Source organism: Ascaphus truei, chromosome 1, assembly GCF_040206685.1.
Source record: "Ascaphus truei isolate aAscTru1 chromosome 1, aAscTru1.hap1, whole genome shotgun sequence".
NCBI lineage: Eukaryota > Metazoa > Chordata > Amphibia > Anura > Ascaphidae > Ascaphus > Ascaphus truei.
This window is the reverse complement of record NC_134483.1, coordinates 145,579,709-145,595,464: the sequence shown is the minus strand read 5'-3', so window position 1 is coordinate 145,595,464 and position 15,756 is coordinate 145,579,709. Positions and strand designations below refer to the sequence as shown.

Below are 15,756 nucleotides of genomic sequence, written 5' to 3'. Positions count from 1 at the left end.
AACTTTGATTGTATTATATATTATGTTTTATGGTAAAAATATCACTATATCTTAATCTGTTTAAGTACTATTCATTTTAGTGCGTCGTTTGTGTTTGACCACAGAGTTATGTACCCCTTAACGGGGAGAACCTGTGTATAACTGACTAGCTTATTGATTTGTTTATTTTTTAATTAATTAATTAATTGCATGTACTATTTATATTGTGAGCCCACTGGGGGTGTGATTATGCTCCTGAGGAAGCTGTTGCATACAGCGAAACGCGTAGAGCCTCTTTGTAGCACAGCTGTACCACAGTCTGATAGCTGCTCCACCATTGAAGGCACCAAGTTTGCATTGCGATCCTGCCGCCCACTTCCCTGTTTGCTCCAGCCGGAAGTCGTCAGTCCGGGACGCTCTCCATCCGCGATCCGACGAGGGGGCACTCTCGTGGAGGGACACTGAAGTGGCTGCAGATTTAACATCTCGATTGCTGACTTACCAACTGCCTCAAGTAAAACCTTATGTGTATTCGTTTTATGTACACAATGTGAGTACATTTCTTATGTGTTTTTAAAGTATAAAACTTGTTACTTTTTGGTCCACACTATAGTCTCTCCCTGTTTTTTATGACATTCAATGCGAGTGGAAGCCTCCATGAATCATCTCCCATCCGAATTCCAGTTCTTGCTGTTTTAATACCTACTTGTTGTAAGTAGGCATTTTATTAGAGCCAAGACTCATCTACACTATTTTTGTGTTAACTTGCTGCACCATTATTTTTCTGTGTGTTTTTTTTTTTTGGGTGTTCCTGATACCATCGCTCCCTTCCTACCCTGGATTCAATCTAGCCAAAGACTGTTTCTTTCCTGTGGCTATTTTCATTGTGAGGAATATGGCTTTGGCCATGGGGCACTACAATGTAATACGGGAAATGCTGCACACCTATAACAATAAAAAATCAATGCAACTACCGGTGCTCCTGGTCCAGGGATCTCTGAGTGGTATTCCAACTGACTATAGATAGGTAGAAGAAGCAAAGCATTACGGATTTTATGTTATTAGATCGACTTTTCGGCCACACTAGGCCTTTTTCAAGAGTCAATTGCATAAAGTAAAAAGTCCAAAATGTTTGAATAAATAGACCCATCACCAGGCACCCTGGTCCTGGTATAAGGGTTCAGGGGGAACTCCAGCTAAGTGATAAAGCTGAGAGTGCTTTCTTGTGGGTAAAAGTTTTAAAAGTCATTTCTAAAGTGTGCCAAGAATGAGGCTAGTGAGTGTAGGAAATATATACACTCACTCCATCCCTGACATCAGAACAGGGACTTATATATTTTACCACACATAAGACAGGACACAGTACATTTTATTAAAGAGTCATATTTAGTAGGTATATGTACTGATAACCTGTAAATGAACAGTGGGATTTCCAAGTCATGAATTCCGAGAGACCAGATGGCTACCAAGCCTGGTGCCTATGGGCCTATGCGGAGTCAGGACTTGAAAGCCTCAGGGATGCCAAGGTGCTAGAACAGGAGGGGTACTGCAGTTCTGCTTGAGTATCAACATCCTGGGCTAACACAGGGCTATCCGGCCACCATTTGTCAGAACCCAGACTCTGTGGAGCCTGGACAGCGGGTGGGCTCAGTATGCAAAGAGGCAGAGGTGCCAGGGAAGAAAGGTGCCCTCCCGGCTTTACAATACCAGCAAATCAGTGATTGTCTGGCAGGAGAATTCCCACGCTCTGAAAGGCTGTAGATGTTGGTGAAGGAAACCCTGAAACCCATAAGGGGACTTGCAGCCAATCAGGAGCGCAGATTCCAAGCGCCAAACCAACAGCGGAAAATTCAAAGATGCTCTATACTGAATAGATGCGAGCCGGCTTCAAGAATTTTCAACTCAGAAAAGTTTCTAAGTCCCGCTTTTGAGAACGTAGCGGTTGCAGCTGACATTGCATGCCGAAATCAGTTCCAGGATTTTCATGAGTACCTACCGGTCAAGGAAAAGGGCTCCTACAGAGGCCATTTTTGTGAATTTCGTTTGGAGGATAGATGTATTTGTTAGCCCTGTTCCCAGTAAATAAATGTATTATTTGTGGGATGGTGCTCTGAAAGTGCTGGGACCGTGTATGATGGAAGGGAGCATAAGCTGGGTATAAAAAATAAAAGTAGCAGTACTAAGCCTTAAGAGGGCATAAGGTACCCTGAAGGTTGGGGTGGGTTGTCCAAAGACACCCCCCCCTTCCTCATTGGGTTAGCCCCAGGTAGTGTACTCACGATATTGCTTCTTCCCAGAGTCTCCCTTCCAAAGCGTGCTGCTGAAGTGGGGTAAAGGTTCCAAAAGCCAGGGTATGCAGCGCACAGCAAAGATGAAAAGAGCAGGTCTTGCAATAACAGTCCTTTATTATTGAATCATATGGATGTGGGACAGCAGCAAACTTCAACGCGTTTCGTTCAGAGAACTTTATCAAGAAGTGCTGTACATTGTAAAATCAACAATTTAAATGCAGCGGACTGCCTTGTTTTCGCGCCAATAGTGACGTCATTACGCGTCATCAACCAATAAGAATTGTGTACTCCGCGCATGCGCCGCGCGCCAGAGCACCCTGGGACTCCCTGCTAATTTCAGCCGAGCTCAATCATGAGCGGCACGCCTCTCTGGGCGGCCTCCCCACTGAGAGCACACCTCTGACAACCGCAGAGGATCACCTCCTACTCCCCGCTCGGCGCATGCGCAGGCAGACTACTATGTATTTCCCCAGTCACAATGAGAACCGCAGCAGCAGCCCATAACTGATTAGGGGGCATATATTGCAATGTGTGCTGGTATACACACACATGGATGTTGCTGAAAATCACTAGGCAGGCAGCTACATTATATATTACATAAACGAATGCAATCAAATATAAGACCATTGTATAAATCAATAACTAAACACAGAAAAAGGAACTAATGAAAAAGGAAATAATTATATAAATTTTGTTGAATTTAAAGAAAAGATATAAGAAAAAAATATATAAGAAAAAAATATATAAAAAAGAATACATATATCTATACATAAATCAACACAATTATATAGAAAACTATTAAATCAAAATAGGTTTATTACTTAAAAATGCTAAAAGAGCAATGTTAAAACAAATTAAAAAGGTGTAAACATATCTTATACCTATATCTAGAGAACAGCAAATTGCATGCCCCTATTGATGAAATGGAGTTTATATTATATATAACATCAAATGCAATTGTACATTTATATAATGTGAAGTGCCATATATTAGGCATATAAGTTTATATATGAAGAGATTTCTTAGACAATATTTCTATACCGTGGTTGTGTCTATGTCTTTTCCTTAAATAAATTACAATTTATTGTACCTCCTTGCTTTGCTCAATCGATGATCCTGGTATAAAAAGGTGTTAATAAATCTGGTCTCCCGTGACACCCACAAATAATAAAGTGCTCTTTTTATCTCTAAAGATAAATATAATGATGAATAACAATAGAAAATTATGTAGTCCTATCCTACAAGCACTCTTTATAATTTTATAGAAAATGCAATAAACATAGTAAAAATAAATAAAAAATCAGAAATACAGAGCCCATGACTTCAGACAGATAACATCAACAGCAGCAAGGTGGAATCTAAGGATGACATTATAAAGTCTATCTACATCATATGTAAACGCTCTGTCAGAAAACATCACAAGGCTAGGTTGTCGTTAAGCCCCTTTGGGAAAACTGTGTCTAAACTAAAGATCCAATAGGCTTTACGTTGCAGAAGCGTAACATCTTTATCAGATTCTGCTATTAATCTTTTTATATGCTCTATACCCATTAGTTTTCAATGAAGATACGGAGTGTCTATAGGTTGCACAATGTTTAATTCATTCAGTCTCTTTTTTTGAATGATTAATTTTGCTTTTGTGCTCTATGTAACGAGCTTTGAGCATCCTAGTTGTTTTTCATAGCGTAAGCCACACGGGCAGGCAATCATATAAAACAACAAAGGTTGAAACACATGTTATTCTCTCCTTAATGGTATACCTTTTCCCACTTATTGGGTGCGAGAATTCTGAATAAAATTAATTTATTTTGAACATTTTTATTGAATTTTCTATAAAATTATAAAGAGTTCTTTTATGATAGGACTACATACTTTTATATTTTTATTCATCATTATATTTATTTTTAGAGCTAAAAAGAGCATGTTATTATTTGTGGGTATAAGGTATATGTTGATCCCTAGATCGCCTAAATACCTCTATGCTAATTATTGTGGAAGAACTACAGTGACGGTGAAACTATAAGGCTATGTCAGCTTATTATGAGGATATGAATAAAGTGTTTAAAACCAGAGACAGAACATGAAACACAAACAGAGCTCAGTGCTACATCCAAAGACACTAATACACGCTACAGTGCCTAAATATATATATATATAGATATCTTTTGAATAAAATGGTCGTGTATTAGTGTCTTTGGATATAGCACTGAGCTCTGTTTGTGTTTCATGTTCTGTCTCTGGTTGTAAACACTTTATTCATATCCTCATAAGAATACACGGAGGAATCAGGATGCTGGGCATGGATGTCTGAAGTGGTGACGTCACATACTCGCAAGAGCGTCGCGAGAATATGCAAATTCCCCTCAAGACATAGGATCACTAAGCAACAGAGGAAGCAGGACGCCCGGCACGGACGCCAACCATGATGACATCACGCACTTCGCAAGAACATGGTGGGAGTCTGCAGGGAAACCCCTATGGGGAGGACAGAACCCTAGGAAGGATCCCTTATTACGCTGCCGCCTGACTGGAGTGACGTGGCAATCAGAAGGAGATGAGCGGCGCAGGATGGTGATGAAACTAAGGATCAACGAGGGACACCCGGTGAGGGGTCTATTTATTCAGACATTTTGGACATTTTACTTTATGCCATTTACTCTTGAAAAAGGCCTAGTGTGGCCGAAACGTCGATCTATGGGCAATAAATTTGCATTAACATAAAATCCATAGTGCCTTGCTTCTTCTACCTATCTTGGGCCATGGGTATTGGTATTGCGCTTCTCAGTCGTAATTCGGTTCTTCTTTCCTGACTTGTGTGGAAAGCCTATCGTAGTACTGAGATGGCATTGCGGGGGCGCTTATAGCAAAGCACAGCTTGCTTGGTTGTGATGTGGACCCTATATCTGAATTGAATCACACCAGCAGCTTCCTTCATTTATTTGTAGTATCTTTGCTGCAGACACTTCCTAACATTTGACTGGAGTAAGATTTCACACTGCTTCAAATGTTCATAATTCTTTCTTTGACGTTGCATTCTCCATATAGATTGGAGAAGGTAGGCTGCTTTACTCTGGCAATTTAGCCGACAAGTTTTCATTCCTCTGTAGGCAGCCTGTATGGTGAGCGCTGCAGAGCGTTTGCGCAGATACATTTCTCTTTCCAACCTTGCTTGAACAAGAACTTTGTAGTACTTCTGAATTACTCTGCTGCTTTTCTCCCTTCTTTCTTGCCTCAGTTTCTGGACCTTCTTGTGCTCCCTCTTGTACCTAGTCACCTGGCCTCAAAGCTTGGCCTCCAGCAATGCTCTGGTGATTCTCAGGGTATCCTTCAGTTTCTCATGCTTCTTTGCGGGGACACACTGGGTAATTGGACGTTCCTGCAGCACTTATACTTCTTTAGCAGCCTGTAGATTTTCTTCCTGCAGAGATCGCTGCTCCTCTTCGGCATTCTGTAGGTGCGCACGCAGACCTTGCAGTTGGTTCTGCAGTAGGTGCTCTGCTTGAGTGCGTTGCTCCAATGCTTCTAACTTTTCATATTCAAATAGTTTCATCATTTTTTCTAACTCATGAAGCTTTTCATTGACATGGTCAGACAAATCAGAATTTTCTGCTTTCAGCCTTGTATTTTCTCTTCTTACAGTCTCTGCAATATTCAGGGCCTCCTTGTAGTCCCCCTTCCATTTACGCACTTCTGAGTTGAGACTCCTAGTGTCCTGGCGTGAGACTTTTATCTCTAGGTTAAGGGTGTGAAGCTCCGACGTCCACGCGGCTTGTGGAGAAGGCACGATCAGTCCCGATCACTTCCTGGAACTGCAGCCGCTGACACGCTTACGATCAGGTTGTATCTCACCTAACCGAGGAGTTTTTGATACTCCATTACCTACTGCAGCATACCATTGCTTTATTTAACTTTGGTCACGCAACCACACATACCTACTGTGTGGATTTATGCAGTATTGTGTCAGCCTATCCCTAGGCTCTGGACATTGAGAGTCCTTTGCCTGCTTCTGTGCCTACACACATTTGGGGATTTTAATATGCATTGTGTATGCATTTTTATGGTGTCTCGTCGTTTTTAAACATTACTGATTAAAAGTTTTTTTATTTTCATTTGAGTGTGACCTTCGCGGCTTACCCTAATAAGGGAATAGGCCATTTAGTGGCCCCTTGACAGATGACGTTGTACTATCAATGTCACCTATCTAGAGTGCAATTATAGGGGGCTTTATGTAATCATCTGATTATTTATGTGTTGTTACTAATAAAAGTGCCCATTGTCAGAACTGATCCACCCAATCCTTAAGTAGCTGAAGTAACTATTGATTATTCCTCCTGTGAATAATTACCAACTGATTGTTTTGGTAGTTCAGCAGCAACGCACAACACGCAATTGATGATACGTTTCATTTGTATGCCCCACTTATTTGTACAATAACATTTTCCTGCAGGTTGGTATTATACATGTATCTATAGTGCACACAAGTACCTTTCATTCCAGTTTTCATTCCGCTTAGGCCTTGCTGGGTCACTGGACGGTCTGTTACTTTTATCTGAGCCGACAGAACTCCTCCTACACCCAGCGGCCCGCCACGAGTCCCAGGTCTGCCAGTGCCAGGTAGCATCTCAAGGGAAATAAACAGAACAAGATTTATATTAAAGCTAGTGTTGCCTTTATTCCTAATGCCTCATCAAGAAAAATGCCTAAACATGATAACACAGATTCTTCAAATTTGACATTACTTTCTTATAGTCGGTGCAATGACACGTTGTCCACTGTACAGTCATAATAAGTATTCACGATTCACGTACATTATAAAAGTCCTAATTGATAGTCAGATAGAGCTCTCTGTCAAAGTGAGCCATTTAAGGGTCACCCCTGACGATGTGCTCTCAGTTTGGATGTAGATTTTATTTAGTGTGGAAAAAATAAGAGATATCTTTTTTCGATCTCTGCCGTTTGTTCCATGGTCCTTGGTGAACTGTTGTATTTTGAGACTGTCTAGTGAATTCGTAAATAAGGACACACAGATAAGTAATAGTAAGATAGCAGTGCACCGCTTAGTAAATATGGGCCTATATCATTGCCATTAGTTCTATTTATTCCTCCATGGGATTGCACCTACCTGTATAAGTCGACATCCCTTACTTTATTAGTGGCGTTTTCCACGTGTTAATATTAGTAGAATACTCCACAATTTCCACATGGATCTGAGATTAATGTTTGAAAACATTACTTAGTGTTCATTTACTGCTACTGACCTGTAGCAGGGTAAAAGTTAGTCCCACATCTATACTGTGATGATTTATAAAGTCAACCTGTGCGGAATGTATCATTTAAAGTTAATATGGACCACCTTTATTAAGCAGTGCTATGCAATAAGTAACCTTCACCAGAAGGTGCGGGAAGCTATCATATGGAGTTGTCGTACTTAGTAAATATGCCCCATGTCTTAACTCTATGCAATAAGTATTTTATTAATAGTAAACAAATTGGGATAGGCAGGGGTGGGGGAAAGGAAAGGGGCTCTTGCTACAGTCTAGTTAGAGATAAGGTGATAGTATGAGTGTAAATGAACATGGAATACAAATCCTTGCAAGTGCAAGGGAAGAGTTGCTTTTGAATAGCACTCAATCAAAAATGTGGTGAAATGATAATCTAATTAAAAATGTAGCTTTTAATATAAAGTCTGTATTAGAAAAATAAGTGATAAGCGATGATGTTTAGACAACACTTAATATATTCTAAAATAAGTGAATCATAACACACATAGCTATATGAGATTAGTAATTCCCCTCCAATGCCTCGCTTTGTTAAATGTTGGGTGGTAGGTATGTGAGAATGATACACAAGGGATAATCCCTAAATTGATGAGCAGTGTAATATGAAAGGCAAAACTGAGCTATAGCAGAGGTCACTCCTGTCTCAGATATACAAGGGACTCTGGTTTGCTGGCATTAGCCACACTACTTCTGATCAAATGGGAGAAACATGACAGGTTTTGGCTGTGTGTAAACTGAGATGATCACAGCCCTATCAATCGTACATCTATATATATAAGTCTCAAATAATGTTTGTGTATGTATGTCTGCTGGACAGCTCATTGGCCTGCGGGCTAGGCAGGGAGGAGCCAGGCAGGGAGAAGAGACACACACGCTCACTCTCCTCACACCGTGACCACGTGCGCCTCTGACCAACACCGCACACACACACATACACACACACACACCCTCCCCCTCCTGGTGGCCGTCACTCTCCCCCGTCAGCCGGACCACAGCTCACCTTCCCCCCACCTGGTGGCCGTCACTCTCCCCCCTCAGCCGGACAGGCCCCGCACCTTCCCTGCTGCAAGCTTCCCGGTGGCTCGCGCTCACAGGTGCAGAGAGGGGGCGCATGCGCAGCGCTCCCCAGACGGGAGGAGGGAGAGCAGAGAAGGGCTAGGCGCCTTCCCTGCTGAAGCTTCCCGGTGGTTCGCGCTCACAGGTGCAGAGAGGGGGCGCATGCGCAGCTCTCCCCGGACGGGAGGAGGGAGAGCAGAGAAGGGCTAGGCGTGCGACAATCGGAGGAGCGTGGGAGAGAGGAGCGGTGCTGTGAGTCCTGGCAGAGGGGAGGGGGCTTTGTGGTCCTGTAACAGGGGAGGGGGCTTTGTGTGTGTGGGGGGGGGAGGGGCACAGTGTGTGTGTGTGTGTGGGGGGGGGGGGGGGACAGTGTGTGTGTGTGGGGGGGGGCAGTGTGTGTGTGTGGGGGAACGACAGTGTGTGTGGGGGGCAGTGAGTATGTGGGGGGGGACCACAGTGTGTGTGTGGGGGGGAAATGTGTGTGTGGGGGAAGGGACAGTGTGTGTGTGGGGGGGACAGTGTGTGTGTGTGGGGGGGGGGGGGGACAGTGTGGGAGAGAGGAGCGGTGCTGTGAGTCCTGGCAGAGGGGAGGGGGCTTTGTGGTCCGTACCTTCGGAAGAATACAGTGGAGGGGGCTTTGTAGTCCTGTAACAGGGGAGGGGGCTTTGTGTGTGTGTGGGGGGGGGGGGGACACAGTGTGTGTGTGTGTGTGGGGGGGGGGGACAGTGTGTGTGTGTGTGGGGGAGAGACAGTGTGTGTGTGGGGGGGGGGGCAGTGTGTGTGTGTGGGGGAACGACAGTGTGTGTGGGGGGCAGTGAGTATGTGGGGGGGGACCACAGTGTGTGTGTGGGGGGAGAAATGTGTGTGTGGGGGAAGGGACAGTGTGTGTGGGGGGGACAGTGTGTGTGTGTGGGGGGGGGACAGTGTGTGTGTGGGGGGACGACAGTGTGTGGGGGGGACAGTGTGTCTATGGGACCCTGTGTGTGTGTGTGTGTAGAACACTGTAGGGGGGGGGGGAACGGAGCTGTGCAGGGGGTGGGGGAGCGGAGAAACAGACAGGGGGAGTGGAGAGAGAGGGGGGAGCGGGAAATTGTACTCCCGGGCAACGCCGGGTCTCTCAGCTAGTAGCTAAATATAGTGAGTTGAGATGCCAGGGGTGTCGGGGGTGGTGTTGATAATGTCATATAGTAAGTTATGTACTGTATGACATATTAGCTCCCCACTGATATCAATCTGTCCACAACAGTAGGAAGATAACAGGATAGGATTTAGCTATCAACTTTCTTTGTTAAGTAATGGATCACAGGTTTGTGATCATTTACTGTTCTAATAAACAATTAATGGTATAGATCTTGTCCCACTGCAGACTTGGTGGGTAGATATTTGCTGCAAACACTTTCTGCAAGCTCATTAGAGAACAAAATAAACTCTGGTAGTCTCTCCGTAGTGAGAATAACACTTGTTCCGTGATTCACGCATTTTTAGAAGAATAGTGAAAGCAAATTCAGCTGATAAAAACAGAATCAGCAGATAATATTAATAATAGCCATTAAAGCTGCAGTTCAATTTTTTTTTTAAATATGTACATCAATACAATATACACACTAACAAGTGATTAGCTAAGTTGCTGATCGATCCGTTCTCCTGTAATCGATCGTTGAAGATTTGACTCTGGGTTCACTAAATGCATCTTGGGTCCTCTTCTGCTGCACTGACAGCCAAAGTTCTGTAAGGAAGCTCATGGGACCAGGCAGGCACTAGATTCAACTGGTTAACTCAGTGGTTCCCAATCTGTGCGCCGCAGCGCCCTGGTGTGCCGTGGCTTGCCTAGAGGGGCGCCGCAATTATCCCTCCCCATCATCCCTCCTTAATGCCAGCCGGGCCGCAGGGGATTGGCTGCAGGTCAGAGGAAGCCGGGGGCGGGGCTTCCGCTTTGTGCAGAGCACACGGTGAGTGTGTGTGTCTGCCTTCCCGCTCCTGGCGGCTGCGCGGTGTCCCGTCCCCTTCTGCCCCGGGTGATAGGAGAAGGTAGCAGGGGGTGCTGGGGGGGAGTTGTACATTTGTCTGTCCTGGCGGTGGGTGCAGGGGGAGGCATGGAGACGCCTGCACGGATCTCCTGCCTTCCTCCCTCCCCCCCAGTCATTCACATCCGTTGCTGCCTCTGCTCTCCACTCTTCTCCAATGTGTATGTGTGTGTGTGTGTGTGTCTATGTGTGTGTGAATCAGTGACTGTGTGTGTGTAACAGTGACTGTGTGCAGGGAGCCGCCTGCACGGATCTCCTGCCTTTCCCCCCCCCTTCCTTCCCCCTCAGTCACTCACATCCGTCGCTGCCTCTGCTCTCCACAGTGTGTTTGTGTGTGTGTGTGTGTGTGTATATATCAGTGACTGTGTGTGTGTGTATGAGTGACTGTGTGTGTGTGTATGAGTGACTGTGTGTGTGTGTGTGTGTGTGTGTAACAGTGACTGTGTGTGTGTGTATCAGTGACTGTGTGTGTGTGTGTGTGTAACAGTGACTGTGTGCAGGGAGCCGCCTGCACGGATCTCCTGCCTTTCCTCCTCCCCACCCTCCCCCCCAGTCACTCACATCCGTAGCTGCCTCTGCTCTTCACTGCTCTCCACTGTGTGTGTATCAGTGTGTGTGTGTGTGTGTGTGTGTGTATCAGTGACTGTGTGTGTGTGTATCAGTGACTGTGTGTGTGTGTGTGTGTATCAGTGAGAGTTTGGGAGAGTGTGTGTCTGAGAGAGTGTGTGTCTGAGAGAGTGTGGGAGAGTGTGAGAGAGTGTGTGTCTGAGAGAGTGTGGGAGAGTGTGGGAGAGTGTGAGAGAGTGTGTGTCTGAGAGTGTGGGAGAGAGTGTGTCTGAGAGAGTGAGAGAGAGTGTGTCTGAGACAGTGTGTGTCTGAGAGAGTGTGTGTCTGAGAGAGTGTGTGTCTGAGAGAGTGTGAGTGTGTCTGAGAGAGTGAGAGTGTGTCTGAGAGAGTGTGTATCTGAGAGAGTGAGAGTGTGTCTGAGAGAGTGACAGTGTGTCTGAGTGAGTGAGTGTGTCTGAGAGAGTGAGAGAGTGTCTGAGAGAGTGTGTGAGAGTGAGTGTCTGAAAGATAGTGTGTCTGAGAGTGAGAGAGTGTGTCTGAGAGAGTGAGAGAGTGTGTCTGAGAGAGTGAGAGAGTGTGTCAAATGAAATTGAGAGTGTGTGTCTAAGAGAGTGAGAGTGTGTGTCTAAGAGAGTGAGAGTGTGTGTCTGAGAGAGTGAGTGTGTGTGTCTGAGAGAGTGATTGTGTGTGTCTGAGAAAGTGTGTGCCTGAGAGAGACACCAACTGCGCACTGCAACTGTTAGGTATGTATATACAACTTTATTTTTACTTTGGGCGCCGCGGAAAAATCCTTATCGCTTTGGGGAGCCTTGAACCGAAAACGTTTGGGAACCACTGGGTTAACTGCTAGAGAGGGCAGGGCTCAAAAAGGTGATGCGACTTTGTATATGGTTGCTATAGGAACAAAAATGTTTGTTACACTAGAATACATTAAAAATGTCTTTAAAATGGTTTATTTTTTTAAATGCTACAAGTATTTTCACATAGTACAGAACAGATTTATTTAAAAAACACACATGTAGGATATTGCTTGAATTGCAGCTTTAAAGAGGCTACAGAGTGGAGCTGTCAGATGGCTGGACGCAACAAATCTAACAATTTGTAAGCGTCCAGCCATATTGTATGTTTATAATCGGAGCTCAGAGCAAATAAAGAAATGTGTTGAATAAGGTGTAGGGACAAATTAGAAAATCTGAGAGGGATGAGAACAATCCTACATGACCCCCCCCCTCCCCTCAGGAGGGTTATAAGAGATGGGGTACCACCAACTAGAACGCCTGAGCTTTCACATCCCTGATAGTAACAATGTTACTTTACAAGCCTTTGGAGACGTGGCACATTTCCCTCTCAGCACTAGTTTCACGTCTGCATGCTGGAAAAACAAACACATTACCAGTAGCACTTACCACGGTTGACAGCCTGCTTGCCGTTAGGAGAGGTCGGACTCCACTCAGGGGCCTGTTTGCTAAAGAGCTAACGCTTCCCCTTGTGCCGGGACGAGCTGACGGGGGACGTTGATTGCTCGACATGTTTGTTATCGACTCTGCGGGGAAAATTGGCAAATGATCAAGAAGGGAAGAGAGAAATGATAAAACATAAAATTGTATTAATGACAATAAAAGTTCTGCGTACATCAGGTTAAAAACAAACAGGCATGGTATTGGGCATGTATGGGTTACCTGAAGAAGTAGCGTTCCGCTACGAAACGCGTTGGATTGTGCCAAAGAGCTTTCTAGTGTTTCTCTACCAGTGGGTCCTCTATTACATGGCTCCCGCTTTGGTTTAACATTCCCTGTACCATTGCCACTCCATGAGTAACATCGTGAGGCTGTGCATTGCGAGTGACATCATCACTGTGCGTCTTGGATCCCGTGTCACGTGACTCGACGTTCCTACGGACGGAAGACGGAAGACGCCAAGTGTGCTAAACTCCATTGTGGGACTATAGCCTCGTTTTTTTCTACACGCACTGAACCGGTTGACGCTGAACAGTGTATACTCGAGACTGCCTCTACGGAGGATTAGATGTGATGTGGTACAAGAGACTTTTCCTTAAATATACATCGGGAGGGCTGAGTCACCTTGCCACTGAAGGAGTGTGACCCAGATGCTGACATCTCTACCTGTGGTTCCAGTTCCAGTGTGCGGTAACCCATACCATGCCCAATACCATGACTGTTTGTTTTTAACCTGATGTACGCAGAACCTTTATTGTCATTCATACAATTTTATGTTTCATTTTTCACGATGAGCGTTGTTTGTGCTGTTAATAATGGTTTGTGTCTGATTTTTGGTCATTTTAAACTTAGTAAACAATGGAGCAAAGCTCTTTGTATCAAAACAAAAGATATGTAATATTGAGGCAAAACTATTGCTTCAAATGTATCAAACATTTAAAGATTTTTGTTTGATATGCATATGGCTTCCTGTTTCATTCCAGATCAAAGTTCTGCTCCTTACCTTTAAGGCTCTATCCGGTCATCTGCTCTTTCCTACATATCAGCTTTGCTCGTCTCCTGCGCTCTACCCATAACTGTCTCTTTTCCATCCCTTTTTCTCCTACTGCTCTGTCTCGTCAAACCTTTTACCCGCACGCTCAGTATACACCAAGCATGTTCTCTCCCCACCAATAAATCAAACCTTAAAACTCACCTCCTAAAGAAGCATTTCAATAGCCCAGACTCATGGCTACTGTCCCACACCCAAAGCCGCTCCGACCAAGCATTATGGCCAAACACTGCCACCAATTGCACTTATTCCCTCACCTCCTGTCACTGTAAGGCTGCGGTCAGGGTTAAGAGAAGCGGGCGCGCTCGCGCTTAGAGGGTTCAGAGTGGTAACTCTGAATGCGCTTGTCCAGGGTGCGAGTGCACCTGCCCGTGAGCTTGCTGCTTGCCGTGACAGCCAATGAAGGCGAACCAGCTCCGTGACCGCAGCGCCCCGGCGCAACTAACAGGACACAAATGGCAGGGGCAAAATGAACGCCAAGCACTCTCATTCACCCTGGCTGCAGCCTAAGGCTGAGTCCATAGAGACTTCAGCCGTGCGGAGGCGCGCGGAGGCTGAGGGAAAGCAAGTGCTTTCCCTGGCCTTAGTTCACGCGCCGTCCGGGGGGCGTGTCGGGGGGCGGGCCAGTGATGTCACAGAGCTGGTTCACCCTCATTGGGCGAACCGCTCACGTGACCGGCCCTGCGCTCCCGTGAGCACTTAAACTAAAAAAAATTGCCGGCTACGCTTCCGCACGCCTGCGGACGCGTGCGAGAGCCCCTGCTAAAGCCGCTCTCACTGCGGCTGCAGGGGCTCATTGCCAAGCGTGAGCGTGGATCAGCACGAGTCAGCGCCTAAGCACTGACCATGCCCGCGGCCTAAGGCTGCGGTCCCAGTAGCACGTGCGCCCGGCGGGGGGAGCGGAGCGTGCACGCGCTTCACCGCGATCCTGGGAAAGATTGCGACAGGGGGGGGGCATGGCGGGATTTTGCAGGGGCGTGGTCATGATCTCACTGAGCTGGTTCGCACCCATTGTCTGAACCACCGGCGGGGGCATGGCCACGCCTGTCGCAAACTGTAAACTCAATTTCACTGTCTCACTGAAAACCTGTCGCGCACCGCTGAGGAATTTGCGTGACAAGGTAGTAACTGGGACCAGACTGATAGGGTAATGCCTTGCCATTTTTTCCCTCCATGACCATTAAATCTTTTTATGGATAACGCACTTTCCTCCTAATTATTTTTTGGGATATTTTCAGTTGTGCTCTGCCATTTCTTTTGACTGACTGGGAGGGCGGTGCTTGAATACACAGCATACGTGTAGAAGGTACTGGGGTCGCGGCCTAAGCCTCCCAACATATTGTAAACTCTTCACGGCAGTCCTCGTTATCCGTTTCACTTTACAACGAATGGCATATCCAACGCTTTACAATGCAACCCTATGGGCCGTTTTTCAACACCGGAAAGCGTTATCCGACGCCTGAATGCGTTATCCGAAACCTGAATGCATTATCCGAAACCTGAATGCGTTATTCGAAACCTGAATGCGTTATCCGAAACCTGAATGCATTATCCGACGCCTGAATGCGTTATCCAACACTCACCACCACTGATTAACATGGGACTCAGTTTACAAAGGTTTCACTATCCAACGCTACTTCCAGAACGGATTCCGTGCATAACCGAGGACTGCATGTATTTATTTATAACATGTTTTACCAGGAAGTAATACATAGAGAGTTACCTCTCGTTTTCAAGTATGTCCTGGGCACAGAGTTATGATAACAATACATGGTTACAAATACAGTTAGCAGGGTTATACATTATATACATCTTATCACGTGTGTGTGTGTGTGTACAATTACACTGATTTCCCTCTCACATATATATGTCACAGTTATATTACACACGTTACACAGTTGTACATATACATACACTGTCACCCTCTTGTTATCCTCCGCTTCGCTCCGTCTCTTGTCTCTTAGCAACCGTGTCACGAGCTTCTCAGCCAACCAACTGCCTGGGCAAAGCCTTCGGAACGCTCGCGAGCTTGGCCGCTGGTACGTCATCAAC

The 15,756-nt window shown here is 45.6% G+C and overlaps 1 protein-coding gene across 2 annotated transcripts in view; it reads right to left on the bottom strand.

The window, feature by feature from the left end:
• The window catches only part of IFT74 (intraflagellar transport 74), a 99,231-nt gene extending 83,505 nt beyond the window's left edge, over nt 1-15,726 (bottom strand). Inside the window, exons 1-4 of one of the 2 annotated variants that reach the window (XM_075595560.1) lie at nt 15,619-15,688; nt 12,876-13,088; nt 12,603-12,739; nt 6,756-6,891 (exon numbers count right to left, since the gene is read on the bottom strand). In XM_075595560.1, the coding sequence (XP_075451675.1) occupies nt 6,756-6,891; nt 12,603-12,725 (259 nt within the window). In that variant the 5' untranslated portion in view covers nt 12,726-12,739; nt 12,876-13,088; nt 15,619-15,688. Of the gene's footprint in view, nt 1-6,755; nt 6,892-12,602; nt 12,740-12,875; nt 13,089-15,618 lie in introns of both variants that reach the window. The other variant, XM_075595550.1, reaches the window with a different exon arrangement.
• Nucleotides 15,727-15,756: the final 30 nt, after the last annotated feature.